Source organism: Panthera uncia, chromosome C2 (genome assembly GCF_023721935.1).
Source record: "Panthera uncia isolate 11264 chromosome C2, Puncia_PCG_1.0, whole genome shotgun sequence".
In the NCBI taxonomy this organism is placed as follows: Eukaryota; Metazoa; Chordata; class Mammalia; order Carnivora; family Felidae; genus Panthera; species Panthera uncia.
Window position 1 is genome coordinate 95,877,688 of NC_064810.1, and position 20,040 is coordinate 95,897,727.

Sequence of the window (20,040 nt, forward strand, 5' to 3'; positions counted from 1 at the left end):
AAAAAAAAGTGGGGGAAGAAAAAACCTAGACGTATTGCTTCCCATCTGGAAGTTTCACTATAGAGGGAAAGACAAATAGTGAACAAAACAATGCAAGTAATTATATAAATGGGAAGTTGTGGTAAGTGCTATGAAGGTTTACAAAAACAAAAAAACAACAAAAAAACCCTGTTGTTACCTAGCAGGTGGGACCTGCTTTAGGGGTCAGGACCAGCCTCAATGAAGATGAGACCTATACACTATGACAGAAAAGAGATAAATAAAAGGGGTAGACAGTTGAAGAGTCGGGGATAAGCACATTTTAGGTAGCAGAAGAACAGGCACAAAAATATCCTGATGAATTCTAGTTAGTAGTGTTAAAACATTTCTACTGATAAAGAGAAGATACCATTGCTTTAGTATCTAGAGCAGATGTAGTTGCTTTTTTACTTGAGGAATTTTCTAGGAGTTAATAATAGTACATTTGCACTTTTTCTTTTAATTTAATATTAATATGCTAAGATTTGTAGAGAATTACAGAGCTGGAAGTTCCTTACAGATAATTTAATCACCCTTCCTTTTAATCGTGAGCCAAGTTCCTATTACATAAAATTGCGTTCCTGAAATTACTTAGGACTAAGAGCTAGGACTGTAAATTTAGTGGCTTCAGCCCTTCTGTCCATTTAATTAAGGCGTTTTGTTGTTGTTGTTGTTTGTTTTGGGTTGTTGTGGGGTTTTTTGCACTTAATTAATTATAAAGCTGTCAACAGCATTAACCTTATTGTTGCTACTGTAACCTGGAAACCCTCACCATTTCCATGGGCTTTTTATTCCTTTTTGTAAAGTATTTATATTAGAGTAAGATTCTGGGTTTCAAAGCCATTTCTCCCATATTATTAGTTTTATTGATCATGTATTTGATGCACTTATGGTCTTAAGTCTTAGGGACAATAGAGAACGATTCATCCTCTTCAACTTGGAAACCACAGACATAGTTGCCATTTCAGACATACACTTTGGAATTCCAAATGCTATTTGTCAAATAGTGTTATGTTCAGTGAGGATAAAAGAAAACTCAAAAACAGTGGCTTGGATACAAGTTATTTCTCTTGCAGAAAAAACTGTGGCAGTAAGTGGTCCAGTGCTAGTATAATTATGACTCAGTATCATAGTGCTTGGGCTGCTGATTCTCCATTCATCGTGTTCTAAGTTGTCTGGAAGGTACAAAAAAAATGGAGCAGGGGGTGAGGTGTTTTTTCGAGCTGATTCAGCTTCCTTAAAGTAACCTTTTTGGAATTCCTGTACAAGACTTCCATTTACATCTCATTGGCAAGGACTTAGTCTTATGAACACACCTACCTGCAAAGGATGTTGGGAAATTTAGAAGTTTTGTTACTAAAGAGGAAGCAATAGGAGGCATCTTTTGAAAAACATGTCCCTATTACACTGGTACCATGGTAGCAATGGAGGTACTCTTTTAGGTCTGGTTATACCCATCTCTGCAAGTATAGCCAACACTCCAGTAAGTCCACCATTTTGTTCTAATACCTACCATTTATTACAAGACTACAGTTATTGTTAGAAGCAAATGCTTCAGTTCTGTTTAGTATATATTTACTAAATGTCAACCATTTATTTGCTGAGTAGCCTGCTAGGGCCTAGAGATGTAGAGAAGAAAAAGGCAATATACCTGTCCTCAGGAATTGTGGGGAGCACAGATGTTTAAGCAAATACATAATTTAATTATCCTTGTACCATGTAGGAGGTAAGAAGATAGTCACTGAGAGCTGTTGAGTAACCTTTGTTGATGATTAGTGTTTAATTTCTCAGGTACTTCGAGAAGCAGTATGGCAGTTCTACCCAGAGGTGCTCTCTCTTTCCTGGTCTATATAGCTACCCCTGTAGGCTTTTGGCCCAAGTTGTTTTGGGGCATTTCTATATTCATCCAGTATTTTGAGTCTTTACTTGAAGGAAGGGCAATGTGTGTTGTAGAGCTTCTGTTTGACTCTCTAGTTAGTGAAGAGGAATTAGAGAAGCTTTTTTTTTCTAACAATTAGAGTGATCTTTTCCTACATATGGAAAATGGATTTTATTTGAATCTTCACTTTGGAAAATAGTTACATAGGATATGAGATTCTGGTAAAATGCACTATTGGGATTGATACTGATCCATCTTTTCTAATTTATTCATGTGTAAGTAAAATTAATTTGAAAGAAAAAGAAATGGCTATGAATGGACTGGTAAATCTTTTCCAGAAATAAAGGCAATGATTCTTGCCAGATGATATCTTAAAAAATATGTGGGTTAATGGGCCCAGAATTAGAACATGTTGCCAAATGATTCATAGTTGGTTCAAGAATTAGTTGTTAGAACTGAATATGAAAATGAAATGGCAAGAGGTAGCCGACTGAGAGATATTATATCAAATTGTCAGGGTCTAGTTCTCGAATTTATGATCTAACACCATGGTATCAAGCTTTGTATAAAAATTATTTGTCATGTTATTTAAACACAAGTATTCAGAGGGGTGCCTGGGTGGCTCAGTCGGTTGAGCGTCCGACTGCATCTCGGGTCATGATCTTACGGTTTGTGAGTTCGATCCCCGCGTCGGGCTCTGTGCTGACAGCTCGGAGCCTGGAGCCTGTTCCGGATTCTGTCTCCCTTTCTCTCTGCCCCTCCCCTGCTCACACTCCATCTCTGTCTCTCTCAAAAATAAACATTAAAAAATTAAAAAAAAAAAAAAAAAAAACAAGTATTCAGAAATAAAGTCTTTTAGAAATAGTGGTAGTAGGTCTCCTCTCTGATAGAGATATGAATGAAATCTGGGGCTTGATTTAGGAATGGCATAAAATAATTGTGCCTTTAAATGTGCAGTGTTTGGTTGGAAAGAATACAATACTAGCTTTGTTCTCTGACATTCCAGTATATTAACGTAACATCCTAAATAAGATACCTAATCAGTTAAACATTAATATTTAACTATAGTTCAAACATAGATTTTTCCACAAGTCTACTAATGGGAAAATTAGAATCTAGTTTGGCTCTGTTTTTCTGTGCTATGAGGATTTAAAGATAAAATGGTTGTCGAATTAATCTTATAGAAAATAGTATCAGAGTAGGGATGAATGTTTTCCTCTGAAGCTAAAAGCTGCACTTAATTTTGTCCACAGTGTATTGTAAGTTTAAAAGCTGATGCATTCTCACCTTGACATTACATCCGTAGTAGTGACAGTGGTAATCTGGAAGTCATCTTGTAGAACAGAGTTTTAGATAGTAGGACATCCTTACACCTGGGAAATTGTAATACTGTTACTCCAGCTCACAAAGCAAAGTTATTTATGGTATTCTGGGAGTTTGATGCTTGCTAAACTTAATGAAGCTATGCCAAGACTGCTGAGAAAGGAGTAGGCTTCTTATTTAATCAGCTGCTGCAGAGTTCAGAGTCCCAAGTATATTGCATGTGTTGTAAATGTACTGTGTAATCGGTCTCCTGGTTGCATTATGAAATAATGAGTTTATAGAAGCCTCATGACAAGTCCTAGATCAGATTCTCAGGTACTGTATCACTATCTACTGATTTTTGTGTATGGAGGAGGAGAGAGGTATAGTTCAGTTCTTCATTCCAGGAAAAGATACACCATGTATCATTTTTTCCTTTGACTTTTTATTTTATTATTTAATTTTTTTTAATTTTTTTAATGTTTATTTATTTTTGAGAGATAGACAGAAAGAGAGTCAAAGTGCTAGCAGGGGAGGGACAGAGAGAGAGGGAGACACAGAATCTGAAGCAGGCTCCAGGCTCCGAGCTGTCAGCACAGAGCCCGATGCGGGACTCGAACTCACGAATCGTGAGATCATGACCTGAGCGTTAAGTTGGTTGCTTAACCGATTGAGCCACCTAGGCACCCCTTCCTATGACTTTGTAGAGGAATTGTTTTAAGGTGAAGTATAATTTTTTTTAATTGGAAGAAAAAAAATCAAACTCCAAAAGTTGAGCATGGTAAACATCTCGACAGTGAAGACCTGGGTTTTACCTGAAATCCCACCATCCAGAGGTGACCATACTTGATATCTTGCATAAGAATTACCGTTCTGCCTCTTACTTAGGCTGTATAATCTTATCTTCTTTTATTATTTATAAGATAATGATAACCAGTAACATGTTTATTTTTCATAACTCTGTGAAGTAAATGACTTCAAACATTGTAGTGCTAAGAATAGTACCAAGCATGTAGTGAAGTATTAGCTGTTATTCAGGAATCTTTCATGTAATTTTCTGTAGACCATTCTTAAGGAGACATTTTTGTAAAAGTTAGGTGGCTCTGCTTACTTTTTTTGCTGGACAACTTGGCAACCCCAGGAATGGATCAATTTAGAAACGGTTAACTGCATTTATTATGTATAAAACACATGACTGCATTTGTCTTCTGTGTGACAGCACAGAAGTTAGTAGGTGGCCTCTTGATTCTATCTACTTTTGTCGTAGGGTTTGGTTTTTTGTTTGTTTGTTTGTTTGTTTGTTTTCTTTTTTTGACCTGGTTCACCTCATTCTCATTTGAGTCATGAGAAATGTACCTTTTATACTGGTGTCCTGGCCCTGTTTGGTTCCTTAAAGAATAGGAGCAGTAGTCTTTGTGGGGAAGGGAGAAAGATGTCAGCATGGGGGAAATCATGCTTGATTTTGAGGAAGCAAAATTTAAAAAAAGAAAGTCTTATGCAAGACCTGTAAAACTTGAGCAACCAAAGGGTTAAATGGATTTTTTCTTTTTTTTTTAAATTATGGGTGTAAGAGACTGGCTTGATAAGTAGAAAAGGAAGTATAGGAAAGAACTAATAACTTTTGGAGGGACCAATGTAATAAATGAGCTCTCTGTGGAATCAAAATTATGTGTAACCTTTTGAAATATTTTCATGAACATTCTAAAGCAAAGTTTGCAGTTAGTAGTAAGTGCTCTCAGAAGCTATCAAAAATAAGTTCCAGGAGGAGCTCACAAAACTGAGAGTAGGCAGGATGTGAGGTGAGCCTTGCTTCACCCAGCCTATCATAACCCTCTAGGTAGGACTTGAGGCACTTGTCCTTATGTTTTTGGTGAAATGAGATATTATGTGCCCCTTTCTCTCATGCTCATTTTTTTTTTCCTTTACCCTTTTACTGGTGACATGGAAATCCTAGATGGCTGAGCCCCAAGGAAAGTCCCTCCTTGTCCAGATAGATATCCATTAATCAAGGTGTAATCATATTTTCCTCCTCCTTAGAATTCAAAATGTGGTGTGTGCACTATCAATTACAGCTAAGAAATGATGGATGTTGGCTCATTAAAGATACCCTGGCCAACAACTGTTATCTCAAAAGCTAGAAAAAGCAACTGGGCTAATTAATGAAAGCATTGGAAACAAAATGGAAATTCTTTTCTGTTCTGAACTTACATACAGTGTTTACACCCCCATGTGTTGCCAACCTGAAGAAATACATAAGTGGGAGAATAGCCAAGGAAGAAGATTTTAAGAGGATACCCTCTTTAGGACCATTCAGATCTCTCTTTCATAAAGACTTTTTTTCCTACTTCAACTGATAGTGATCCCATCAGTGTCCGTGTAGTGGCTTACTTAAATTGATCTTCTGGGGTTCCAGGACTATAATCTATTTCTTTGTATCTGTTACACTGACCTCCTTACACATGGTAGAAACTCAGGAATTTGTTAGTTCTTAAGTAGTTGAAGAGGTTCAATGATAGGGGGACTGCCAGTCTGCAAAGGGTGAATTCAGGGAGGCTGGGTAGCATTAGTGGCTTGTGCATAGGTTTTGGAACCAGAGAGAACTGTTATGAATTCTGCCTCTGTACTTATAGCTACTGAACATTGGGTAAATTTATGCAAACTGAATTTCTGCCTTTTAAAATAGAGATGATGATCGCTAGTTACAGATTGTGAGGATGAGATACTCTATAAAAATACTGTATATAACAAAGTTCATTACAGGTGCTAAGTAAATGATAATTGTCATTAGGATACAACAGAACCTTACATTGTCATGAAAGGTAGGATGAACATGATTTTATAATCAAATCATCTATCACAAGTGAAAGATCTAAAAAGGAAGCACTTTTTATTCGGGAAGATAAAAACATATCTTGCTGCCTGAGTATTACAGGCTGAAATTATAAATAGATTCAAGAACAATTTAGATAAATTTATGGATGAGAGATTAAGTTCAATTCAAAAAATATATATGTGCCTGCATGCCTGGTATTCCCTGGGCAATGTGGATATCGTATGAGTAATAAAGCCTAGTGGGTTTATTACAAGTTGTGTGGGTATATAATGTATCCCAAAATGACTCCCAGCAGAGTTCTGGTGAGGTGCTTCACAGCTCACAGATTTGATTTAGTATATACCTGACTTTTCCTTTTCTTTTCTAAGATAACTTATGTAAACTTAATCTAGAAATCCAGAGATGCTGATGTCTGTCTTGGTACTTTTATTACTTCTTCACAGAATTTTCTGGGCCTCTTTTACTTGCCTTGACCCTTTCACATAACAACCAGTACAGAAAGAGATAATAATGCTGACACTTGAAGGTACACATCTGACTCAGACCTTTGACTTGCTGAAAGAGGTCAGAGTGTGGTGTAAACCCAAATAAGGAAATGGTTCCTATCAGAGTGGAAAACATTCATCCTGTCTGCCTGCCTCTCCCTCCCTTGCACAAGAACTTGAGATGAGAAGAGCTGTATTGTTATTTTAATCTTAAGTAGTATTCATTATAATTAAATGAATTCCATGGAAGAAGTTTTCATTTTTGGAAGCATACTTTCTTTAATTTTATAATCTTACGTAGTTGCTTCTTTGTTGTATTTGCCTATGTGGTTCCCTTGTATCTTCCCAGCAATGTTAGTTTTACAGGATTTGTAGAAGCCAAGCTAAATACTGAATTAAATGGTCTGTTATTTATTTTTGGAGATAACGTATTTATCTTGGCAGATTTTGTTGTTTTTGCCTTATGTTTCAGGTGCATAACTTGTAGGGAGATAAGGTTCTTGGCATTTCTGTTTTGTTTAGAAAATAAAGTGTAGGCCATTCCTTAAATACATGTATGTATGCTTATATTGTTTATAAAGGCAAAGTTACATTTTATTGCCTCCAAGGATTGAAAGGAATATTTACTTCAAAATATGCTCTGTTCATAAGGTTTTTGTAAAAATATTCCACTTGCATAAAAATCTATAAAAGTTACATTGTTTTTGAACATTTAATATTGTCCCCAGTAAAAAAATATATACTTTAGGGTACTTAGGTGGCTCGGTCAGTTGAGTGTCCAACTTCAGCTCAAGTCATGGTCTTAGTTCGTGAGTTTGAGCTGCATATTGGGCTGCTTGCTGTGGGGGTGAAGCTGCTTTAGTTCCTCTGTCCCCCTCTCTCTGCCCCTCCCCCACTTGTACTCTCTCAGATATGGAGGTTAATAATTTTTTTTAAATATAAAGCTTAAAAATACACACACACACACACACACACACACACATATACACATATATATACACATTGAGTTTTACTGAGTTAATTGGCCCAATCATTAGAGACCAAAGGAATATGAATTTAACCGAAGGTAGTTATTTTAAGCCTAGCAGTTAACTCTTCAACAAATGGCTTTTTTTTTTTTTTTTTTAACATTTATTTATTATTGAGAGAGCATGAGCATGGAAGGGGCAGAGAGAGAGGGAGACACAGAATCCGAAGCAGGCTCCAGGCTCTGAGCTGTCAGCACAGAGCTTGATGCGGGGCTTGAACTGACAGACTGCAAGATCAGGACCTGAGCCAAAGCCAGATGCTTAACTGACTGAGCCACCCAGGCGCCCCAGCAAATGGCGTTTTTTTTTTAATGAAATTTTATTTATTTATTTTTTTTTGGCTCACTGAAAAATGAATTCTATAAAGTATATAATAAGGACACTTATTTTTCATAATTGTAAACCTCACATTTTGATACTAAAATTAGAAGCTTTGGAATTCAACTTTTGAGACAGTATTTTAGGTAACCTTTTTTTTAATCCCGGTAACATAGAAGACAGATGATCCACAGTCTTTATTTAGTATCAAACCTTTTATCAGTGCTATTTTCTAATTAATAAAATATACTAACGTCAGCTTAATTCCTGGCTGAGGAATTGTAAAATAATTAAAAAGGAGTAAAATACAAAGAATCTTAAATAAATGTTTTCTTGGTATTGATCATTTTATATTCGGTGCACACCCAACTTACCATGTACTTGAAATAGACTATTGAGAATTGATCTTGAATCCCATTTTCAATAATTGAAGTAAATATGTTTATTCTTTCTGTAGAGACTTAATATTATTTTGCATTCTATGCTTATTTTAAATCTACTTTTAAAGTAGAGCTTGTCTTCGTTTTTTCGTTTTTGTTTTTGTTATTTTGAGAGAGAGCAGGGAGAGGGAGAAAGAATCCTAAGCAGGCTCCATGCCCAGCAGGGAGCCCTATGCTGGCCTTGATCTCACGACCCTGAGTTCATGACCTGACTCAAAATCAAGAGTCAGAAGTTCAACCAACTGAGCCACTCAGGTGCCCCGAGTGTGTTTTTCTTCTCTTCTCTTCTCTTCTCTTCTCTTCTCTTCTCTTCTCTTCTCAATGAAAAACTATATATTCCTTAATTTCTCATGGTCTCTAATGAAAATTTTAGATAGCCTGTATATTTGAAGAATTATGGTGATTTAGAATAATTAGCAAGTGTTTTTGTTAATCAAATGATGGATGTATCAGTGTGATTACTATAGATTGGAATATCAGAAATGTGCTTTTTCTAAGAAAATTGATATTAACAGTGATTTAAAATTTTTATTACAGCTAGAACGAGTAAACCTGTCTGCAGCTCAGACACTGAGAGCAGCTTTCATTAAGGTGAGGTGCACATAATTTATTATGATTAAAATGTATGTTACATATAAACCTGAATATCATGTGATAATTGCCACTTTATTTCCTTCTAGTGAAAACCTCTCAGCTATCTCAGGTCTGTTTTAGTGTACTCTTTAAAGCTTAAAACACTTCCAAAAAGTGAATTGACAGAAATGCTGTTTCCTTAGCATTCATCTTTTTATCACTTTTATGCTTTTGAAACTAATTTCTTTGGAGTCTCTTCTCTTTAGCTTTAGAGTATATTTTCAATTTCTTTTCCTGTTATTTGACTTGATAAAAACCTTTTGGTGACTCAGTTAGTTGGGTGACAGACTTTGGCTCAGGTCATGATCTCACAGTTCGCGGGTTCAAGCCCCACATCAGGCTCTTCACTGACAACTTGGAACCTGGAGCCTGCTTCGGTTTCTTGGTCTCCCTCACTCTCTGCTCCTCCCCTGCTCGGTCATGTTCTCTCTCTCTCTCTCTCTCTCTCTCTCTCTCTCTCTCCCTCCCTCCCTCCCAAAAATATCAAAAAAAAAAAAAAGCTCTTTGTAAAATTATAATTTGAAAATATGTTTTTCATATTGCTTACTTACAGAACCTAAGTATAAAACAGTATTTTTGATGGGAAAATAAGAACTGTGTGTAGGTCAGATTAAGGATACCTTTTCCTTATACGGTCGAGTCACTTAGAGTCAACTTTTTCATTGTCTTCAGATTTGGAGACATTTAATAATTACTAGCCACGTACTATTTAATAATTACTAGCCACGTGTTGCTGTTGAATACTTAAAATATGGTTGGTTCAAATTGAGTTGTACTCCAAGTACAAAATATACACCAGATTTTGAAGACTTAGTACAAGAAAAAGAATGTAAAATAACTCAGCAATAAGTATTTTATAGTAATTACATACTGAAATGGTAATATTTTGGTTGTACTCCTAAAATGATTTCATGTGTTTCTTTTTACTTTTCTAATGTGGCCACTAGGAAATTTAAAATTACAATGAATGACATTTGTTGCTTGAGTTATATTTCTGTTGGACATCCCTATTCTACATATTGGGTGCAGTCTTTCATATAAAACTTTATTCATCCCCCTTCCTTTCCCGGTATATATCAGGGTGCCCAAATCTTTAATTTTTATTTACTTTGTGTGTATTTGTTTCTGTCTGTAGCTAAGATAATTTATATTTCAGGTAAAGTATTTTAATGTTTAAATCTAGAAAAAAATGTATAGTTAAGTTTTATTGGAATAAAACCATAATGCCATCCAGCTTGATTTCTTTTTATGGCAAAGATTAGTTTATCGATACCACTCTTTTTTTTAATTTTTTTTTTTAACGTTTATTTATTTTTTTGAGACAGAGAGAGACAGAGCATGAACGGGGGAGGGTCAGAGAGAGGGAGACACAGAATCCGAAGCAGGCTCCAGGCTCTGAGCTGTCAGCACAGAGCCCGACGCGGGGCTCAAACTCATGGACCGCGAGATCATGACCTGAGCCGAAGTCGGCCGCCCAACCGACTGAGCCACCCAGGCGCCCCTATCGATACCACTCTTAACTGGTAGCATAGACTATGTCACTAGACATCTCTCCTCCCTCACCATAAGAATTTACATTGTATGTATTAGATTAGAGCTATTTTGATGTGATTAATACTCTAAAAAGCACTGCCTGTATATGTATACATAGTAGCTTAATTAAAATATGTTCTGACAAATCATTGGGTTAATGAAGAAAATGAATCAAGTAACACCATCAGTGTTGTGTTTCTTTTTTTCTTTGAGTTTGGTGTGGTTTTGGAATGGCATATTTAGTCATTAGGGAGGCATGATGGAAACTGTTTTAAGCTGACTTTCAACCTATTTTCAGTGTGGCCAAAGAAGGGAAGGAAAGGCAACTTATTTCACAATATAGTATTGAGGGACGCCTGGGTGGCTCAGTCGGTGGAGCGTCTGACTTCGGCTCAGGTCATGATCTCACAGTCGGTGGGTTCGAGCCTCGCGTCAGGCTCTTGTGCTGACAGCTCAGAGCCTGGAGCCTGCTTCTGATCCTGTGTCTTCCTCTCTCTCTGCCCCTCCCCCACTCTCACTTTGTCTCACTCTATCTCTCGAAAATAAATAAATGTAAAAAATAAAAATAAAAAAAACAACAATATAGTATTGATAAGGCAAAAGTCCATTTTTCAACTTTTCTGATAGCAAGAACAGAGAGAAATTTCTCCTGCTCATCATAAAGAGGACTCTGTCTGAAGTAGTAGATGATATCCTCAATGTTATTCCTAAAAGAGACAAAATAATTTTGTTAAGCTTTTTCTTTTAATATACTTATATATAATCTGATGTTTTAACACTAAAGTACAATTTAAACTGTGTTTAAAGTATGTGGTTATGATAGATCTGGTTTACCATATGGATAAATTTTGTTAGCCTTGGCACTGATTCTTAATTGGGGAAAGTGGAAGTTATTTTGAGAGGAAAACAAATTAGTTTGCCTTGATTTTATCATTATTATCATATTTAATTTGTTAATGTTTTAAATGTTTATTCATTTTTGAGAGAGAGAAAGACCATCATTGTGAGTGGGAAGGGGCAGGGGAAGGAGCAGAGAGAGGGAGACAAAGAATCCGAACGAAACAGGCTCCAGGCTCTGAGCTGTCAGCACAGAGCCCGAGGAGGGGCTTGAACTCAAGAACTTTGAGATCATGACCTGAGTCAAAGTCAGATGCTTAATCGACTGAGCAAATTTAATTTGTTAAATTTCAAATGGAATTAAAAGGACATGCCTTAAAAAGATGAAGATTTTGTGTTTTTAAAACTAGAACTTACTTGACAGTTTTTTTTAAGTTTATTAATTTTGAGAGAGGGGGAGAGGCAGAGAGAGAGAGAATCCCGAGCAAGCTCCACACTGACAGTGCAGAGCCCTATGCAGAGCTCAGACTTACAAACTGCAAGATTTGAGCCCAAATCAAGAGCCGGATGCTTAACCGACTGAGCCACCCAGGCGCCCTTGAAAAAGATTTTAAAAGCCTCACTCACCCATATATCCCTATTAATATCCATAATATATATGCCTATGTTTCCAGTTCTTTGACCACAACACAGTGTCATCTATCAAGGTTTAATATTTATTTTTATTATTATCACAAGAAAAAGGATTAAAATAGTTTCTCCCAAGATGAAATACTAATAAATACTATCTTTTAAGATACCTGTTCTCCTTGGTTCTTTTTCCTCTTGGAAAGTTTTGATAGGTTTTGCTGTTGAGAATCACCGAATCACAAGAGTGGATGTTACTGCCTTTGAGGATAGTTTCCTGTCATAGTTGGGTTCTTTATAAAAATTGGACAACCATAGAATTCAAGGTTGTATTCTGGGGCAGACCTGAAGATATAGATAGATAAAGTCACCAGTTTAAGCATAGATCTGTTTATTTTGTCAGTCAGAAGAATTGGGTAGATTTAAGGCATTTAAAATTAAAAGTAAGTAGCTTAATTAGGATTTCAGCCAGAAGATACTAAGACTATAATTCCTAAGCTATGTGCCTAGGCACCCTGCGTCCCCACAGCAAACTCAGATGGGTGCCATGAGTTATGTTAAACATCTAAAGGAACATAGTGATACTAAACATCTGTTAGACCCTGTGAACTATGCTAGCTTGAAGTAGTTTGCAATTCCAACATACTAGATTAAGCCCTATTCCTTTCAATGATGTCATATCTTTATGAGGTTGGAATTTTGGCCATTGCTGTGAGAAAAAGCAGGTACCACAAGAAAATCAATATACAACAGGAAGTGAGGGCAGGGTCCAATCTGATTCCAACATTTGAGAATTGTGCAGTGCCCAACAGGTGCATATATCTCAGTAGCAAGTAATCTTGGTTATTTAAGAATTAAAGAAAGTATTCTTCTTTCAATTTATGTATTTCTTAAAGACGACTACATTGTTAGAAGAACGCAAGTACTTATTAAGTTGTTTGAACCTAACTACTTAATACATAGCACTATTAAGGTATATTTCTTAGCACTAAGACACTTGTGAACTGAGAAGGCTTGATACTTCTGCAAGATTTCTGTAATGCTCCAGTTTGGGCAGTTTCCAGACCAACTTGATGTTGGAAACTTTATTCTCAGACTGTCAGCATTTAGTTCTTTTGGCACCGTATTATAACTTAATCAGAGAGAGATTGTCTTCCTGCTGAAACTTTTTGTGAGCAGGTGGGGAATGCGCTCCTGCCTCCTAAAACAATGCATTATATAGGCAATTTGATGCTACTCAGAGAAGGAAGATAAACCACTGTTATCAAATACTGGCTTATTTACATAGTGTATATAATTTTGTGACAATTCACCAAATTAATGTTGATACCATCTTAACCCATATTTATACAATTTTTCTTCGAAAGGTAGTCTTGTATTTTAAAAATAGATTCTATCTTACATATACTCATGGAAGGAAAAATCAAAACAGGTTATAAAAGGGAATGAATTCATAGGATACACTTTATTGTTACTAATCATCTATGAAAATGACTTCCTTAAGTAGCATACGACGGCAGTTAAAATGGTCCCAGGATTGAGATAAATGTGCATATTTTCTTTTCCCATTCCATCCGAAAACCTTTCAGTGTTTGGTACTTGAAAAACAAGATGTTATAATGGAAAGAGCATAGGAACAGAAGAAAGCTAGATCTGCAGTGATACCAGAAAAGAATTGTAAAGGCAGAGGTTAAGTGTGCTTGACACATAAGGAAGTAAATAGATCGCTGTCCGATTATGATCATAAATGGTGTTTCTATTTGCCGTTTAATATTGGGCAAAAATGATAAGAAATCATCAGCACAATGATTCAAATTGACAGGCATCTTAAAACAAACTTAGAATGTCATTACAAAATTTTTAAAAATAGTAAAATGGGACAAAATCACTGGGAAAGACCCAAATCAGAAAGTTAACTTTGATAAGCTCAGAACTCCTATGTTCAGTCCTGAAATGGCTAGAAGATTTTAGTGCCCTAGTGAATGTAAGTAACATAGAACCAATACAGACTCATTAGTGAGACAAGCTCAGGAGATAGCAAAAGGATGAAATGATGTTCTGTAAATTATCCTTGCTACAAATATTCTTGCTACAAAAATAAAATAGGAAATGAAAATCATTATGTGGGAAAGTAGTTAAGGGATTATATAGCTTAAATAAAACCTGCAAAGGGAACCCTGCTTTTTTGTTTCATTTTTGTTTTTCTTGACTTACTGTTCATTTAAATGCCAAGGATCTGCAAAGTACTGGTAACATAAGTATTACTTGATTCTCAAGTTGGAATATTAGCTAATGAGAAAAAAATCTAAATATCCTTAGTATATTTAAACTACTGAAAAGAGTAATTGATGGATTATCAAAATATATATAACCTTTATTTCTATTTTTGTTACTAGTTTGATTGCAAGTGAGCGTAGAGGAGAAGTAGGAAGTATTAAGTACTTTACGTTCAAATGGCAAAAGAGACCCTGGCTGTAACAAGAAGCCTCGTGCATAAGCTCTGAGGAAACATAAGTGAATGCCATCAGGACACCTACTTTACAAAGGTTTCTGCCCTCATAAGTTGATCACTGAAAGAAATTCTCAGCAGGTTCTAAACGATTAAGTTTTGGCTTTAAAATGCTGATTGAGCTTCTGTATTTTAAAACTAGCTTTCTCTTCTTTATAGGCTGAAAAAGAAAATCCAGGACTCACGCAAGACATCATTATGAAAATTTTAGAGAAAAAAAGTGTAGAAGTTAACTTCACAGAGTCCCTTCTTCGAATGGCAGCTGATGATGTAGAAGGTAGTCAGAGAGTCTTGTTTACTTTTCTTACAGTTGTTGAAAAGCATTTCCTCCAAATCTTTATTTGACAAAAGGGCCTCCGCCCCTTGCCTTCTCCTTCCCTTCCTTACTGTTACTGTTATTGTGATGATAGTGGGGAAAAAAATCAATGTAAATTATGTTTGTGTTTTAAGTGAGATTTCAAGAATGTGCTGAAGATATTAGTAGGTTGTTTGGGTTTTGATATATTAAATATAAAGGTTTTTATTAAACTCATCTACCCCATTGACAGATATCTGTTGCCATTATATTTGTTATGAATGTCATAAGGTTTAAGGTTTCTGTGTCAAGTATAGCTTCAGAGGCCTGATAAACTTGACTGAGACGTTTGTTTAGTTATTTAAGATTCATGGGATTTCCGTTGATCCCAAAATGGAAAATGTTTGGTCTTTCATCTTCTGATACTTCACTTGTAGAGTGAAGGCCCTAATACTATTTCCGAACTAAGTTGAATTTTAATGAATTTTGCTTTTGCAACCTTGTCTTTCCTAATCATCTGGCCTTTCTCTCCCCACTCTGCCACATCTCTTTAACCAATACTGGGAATTCTTGTACTTGAATTTGGCAGGGAATTGCATGATGCTTTTTATTATGTATTTTGTCAGAGTATATGATTGAACGACCAGAGCCAGAATTCCAGGACCTAAACGAAAAGGCACGAGCACTTAAACAAATTCTCAGTAAGATCCCAGATGAGATCAATGACCGAGTGAGGTTTCTGCAGACAATCAAGTAAGCAACTTTTGGCTTTGGTTCTTCTTTTCTTGAAAATACTTCAAAAGAACCACTAATACTAGGTGTTTTATTTTGGTATGACATTAATATTAAATTGAAATGCTAATTTGAAATCAAACTTGAAATTTTTAAATGCTGTATTTTTGATTAACTTTTAAGCTGTGGTATTTGGCATTAGAATGTAATGTTTTTTAGAATGTTAATATAAAAAGTGAATGAAATGTACATAAACTGGAATGCAGTTTGAACTATAAAAAATAATTGAAAAATGTAAATGTCAGATTAAAGTGAATAGAGAAGTTGGATAAATTATAGTATGGGTAACAGAGGATACCAGTATTATTTTTGTTTCAGAAATGGCATAAGTCATTAAGATAAGTAATGTACTCTTAGGCTTGAATAGCATTTTTTAATATTGGCCAAATCGTAAACCTCCAAATCCTTACCTTTGGGATACAGGTTAAATTAGACTGAGAATATGCATGGGGCCAGGAGGCTGACTGGTGAGCAGCAGCAAGAAGGATCATCCTTGAGTAGTGGTTCTCAAACCAGGGGCACTCTCCTCAGGGGTGAAAGGGTGGGAGAATGAGGGGGGGAAACTCCAAACATGATTTCCGATGAGTAAAGAGTCTCATAATTTTCTTCAGCCTGACTGGATATAAAATGAAGAAAATTGGGAATAACTAGAATGGCATTATTAGTGCAACCTTTTAGTGAAACCTCAAGTAGAAAATGCTGACAAGGAAAGATTTTCAGGTTTTTGTTTTTTGGTTTTTTTTTTGTTTTTCTGGAAGAGGCTGCGTCATCATACATCCTATCTTTATTTATTTTTTTATTTTATTTTTTTAAATTTACACCCAAGTTAGCATGTAGTGCAACAGTGATTTCAGTAGTGGATTCCTTAATGCCCCTTACCCACTTAGCCCATCCCCCCTCCTACAACCCCTCCAGTAACTCTGTTTGTTCTCCATATTTAAGAGTCTCTTATGTTTTGTCCCCCTCCCTGTTTTTATATTGTTTTTGTTTCCCTTCCCTTGTGTTCATCTGTTTTGTCTCTTAAAGTCCTCATATGAGTGGAGTCATATGATATTTGTCTTTCTCTAATTTCACTTAGCATAATACCCTCCAGTTCCATCCACGTAGTTGCAAATGGCAAGATTTCATTCTTTTTGACTGCCGAGTAATACTCCATTATATATATATATATACACACACATACATACACACCACATCTTCTTCATCCATTCATCCATCGATGGACATTTGGGCTCTTTCCATACTTTGGCTATTGTTGATAGTGCGCTCTAAACATGGGGGTGCATGTGCCCCTTTGAAACAGCACACCTGTATCCCTTGGATAAATGCCTAGTAGTGCAATTGCTGGGTCATAGGGTAGTTCTATTTTTAGTTTTTTGAGGAACCTCCATACTGTTTTCCAGAATGGCTGCACCAGCTTGCATTCCCACCAACAATGCAAAGAGATCCTCTTTCTCCTCATCCTCACCAACATCTGTTGTTGCCTGAGTTGTTCATGTTAGCCATTCTGACAGGTGTGAGGTGGTATCTCATTGTGGTTTTGATTTGTATTTCCCTGATGATGAGTGATGTTGAGCATTTTTTCATGTGTCGGCCATCTGGATGTCTTCTTTGGAAAGGTGTCTGTTCACATACATCGTATCGTTGAAGAATATAAAGAGGTTCACTGGAAGTAAATAATAACATTCATCTCTTAGAAATAGTATTCTTTGCAATTCACATTACAAAATGCTGTTTTAGCTGGTTTGGGCACCTATTTTGAGTGGTATGGGGAGAGGAGTATCCCATTTTAGAAAATAATGGTTCATGTTGGGCACCCAACCCAGCCATCAAGGAGCACCCCTCCTCTTTTAGGTCTTCTTTTCCACCCCCCCTTTTTTTTTAAACGTTTTTTATTTTTGAGAGACTGAGAGATAGAACACGAATGGGGAGGGGCAGAGAGAGAGGGAGACAGAATCTGGAAGCAGGCTCCAAGCTCTGAGCTGTCAACATAGAGCTTCACACGGGGCTTAAACCCACCAACTGTGAGATCATGACCTGAGCCGAAGTCAGATGCTCAGTGGACTGAGCCCCCCAGGTGCCCCTCTTGTAGGTCTTCTAACTGAGAACCTGAAAGTATGAGAAAGATTTTTCATTGGGTAGCCAAATTTCATGTCACAGGAGCAAATACCAAGGTAGATATTTTACCCTTATAGGAAAGCCTCAACTTCCTTTAACTATTTTTAATATGTAAAAAAGAAAGACAGTCAACTGTGCATGAAATTTTATTTTTAGTCTCATAAAAAGTAAACATGTTTTAGCTCATAAAAGGATAAATTGCCAGTGATCTGAAGCACAGTTGTTTAAACAACTTATTTTGGCATTTTCAAAAAAATTTAATAAGATTTTAATGTGTTTTGATCATATATTTGCTTATAATCGCTGCTACGTTTCTATGAAAATACGACATTTTAAAAATAATATTTTCGGCAGATTTTGCCTCAGGTCATTGAAGGAGAAGTTTATAGAATCAATGTCATCTTCATAGTAATAGCAGTCACTTAGAATAATGTATTCAGTGCTTTCTTAAGTGCTTCGTGTGTATTAACTTATTATAACACTGCCATAACAAGTGAAGAAATTAAGTAATTTTTCCAAGGTCACAGAGCTGGTAAGTTGGTAGATCTGGCTTTGAACCCAGGCAGACTCGCTCCATGGTCTTCTCTGCTGCTTCCCAATCCGAGATGCATAATGCTGATCTAATCTGGTGATTGAAAAAAAAAGTTTCTACCATTTGGAAGAGGTGTGATAAAGGACATCTTAATATAGAATTCCGGTAGGTAAGAGAGAGAACAGTGTTGTGGTTGAAGCTGGGGTAGGTATGATAGGCCCAGAACCCTCCTCCTGCTACTTTGACACCATCTTTCCTCTCTGTGGAGTCCCCAAAGCATCCCTGCTAAACCCACTGTGGCTGTGGAGAGATAGGTTTGAAAAACACTTTATAAACAACCACATTTTAATTGTAAGGAAATCGAGGTCAGGAGCCTAAGAGTCTTGTCCATAATCCTTGACAGAGGCCGAATCAGGGGCTTGTCTCTCATTTATCGGGCAGTATTAATATTTCAGTTCTGTTTTCTGGAGTGTGCCCAGCATGACTGAATTAAGAATATTGGCAATTCACATTTATTTCTTAACCGTTTGAGGAGGTATAATTGGCCATGGAAAGTTTGTGTTGATAATATGTATTATTTCTGAGACTAAAATTCAACCATGTATGAATTAATATAGATAGGTAAGGTGTAATTATTTGTATCACTGATATAGATTGATACATTTTGGTACATATCGTCCCCATGGTTAATTGTTTAACAAATTAGTGGATAAAATCACACCAAAATTAAGGCTTATCCTTCAGGTACAACATATTATGTAGTTACTGTTTTTTTCTTTAAAATATTTTACTTTTGTATATTTAAGGTAGTTTTATCTTCTTCATTTATTTTAGCAATATTTTTCAATAAACATGTATCAAATGCTTTACCAAGTACTACATGTGATTTCATGGGTTATATTAAAGTAGTAAAAAGACTCCTGTCCACTAACAAATATCCAGGTATTTTTGTGTATGTTAGCAGACCTGGGTTTGAATTTCTCTTCCAGTATTTAGCAGTGTGGCCTCAGTTAAATTGCTTATTAGCTTCTGTCTTTCTAGCTTCTGTCTGAAGATGAGGGTGACAGTTGCAAGAATTGAAAGAAATGACATACACAAAGTGCTTCACACAGAACTGCACATATGCTTACAGCACATGTTGTATTGTATTATAGGGCTTTTTTCCCCCTTTTCTCTATGGAGATGATTAGGAAAATGATCCGACAAACAAATACGTTAAAAGTTCTTTTGATTAATGAATGTTTCTGTTTGACTACAGTTAAGCTTATACAAATATTTAATAAAATTAATTAATAGGGTTTTTTTAAAGTCTGATACATTCTAATGAATGACTAGTAGAGACCTGTACCTTAATAAAGCAGAAAGCCATGCGTTGATCTATTCACTCTTTATTATCTGCATTTGCATAATTATATGCTAAAATTCACGAGTTTGGTTTTCCAGATGGCTTCAGAATAGCTTTTCCAGAGTTGTCCAGTCTAGACCAAACTAAACATACAGCATAGGAATTTCCTTCCTTTAAAGTGTTCACATAAACATATGTTATATAAATTTGGGTGACATGATTAAAAGCTCTACTATTCTATGCAAGTTTTGGATAAGGTGTATGTTTACATTTCGTCTGATGCCTGTTGTCCTCTCTTTCAAGTGTATGTTTCCCCAAAATTGCCCCACTAAAAGCTACAAATTGCTAAAATTCCTTGCTATTGTAACTATATTATATGTCCCTTTTCACAGAATCACTTAACTCCAGACTGTTTGTAATTACACTGAAGTTATTTTATCCTCAGGTTTTCTCCATTTCTTGATCTGTTACATTGTCTGAAGTATTTTTTAGGGCTGATTATTTTCTCTTGTTGGA

At 36.0% G+C, this 20,040-nt stretch overlaps 1 protein-coding gene across 2 annotated transcripts in view; it reads left to right on the forward strand.

Moving 5' to 3' along the window:
- PDCD10 (programmed cell death 10) overlaps positions 1 to 20,040 on the forward strand; it is a 49,968-nt gene that overhangs the window by 19,992 nt on the left and 9,936 nt on the right. For both annotated transcript variants that reach the window (XM_049628589.1, XM_049628588.1), the window contains 3 exons: positions 8,841 to 8,894; positions 14,602 to 14,719; positions 15,364 to 15,490. In XM_049628589.1, coding sequence (XP_049484546.1) covers positions 8,841 to 8,894; positions 14,602 to 14,719; positions 15,364 to 15,490 — 299 coding nt within the window. The remainder of the gene's footprint in view (positions 1 to 8,840; positions 8,895 to 14,601; positions 14,720 to 15,363; positions 15,491 to 20,040) is intronic.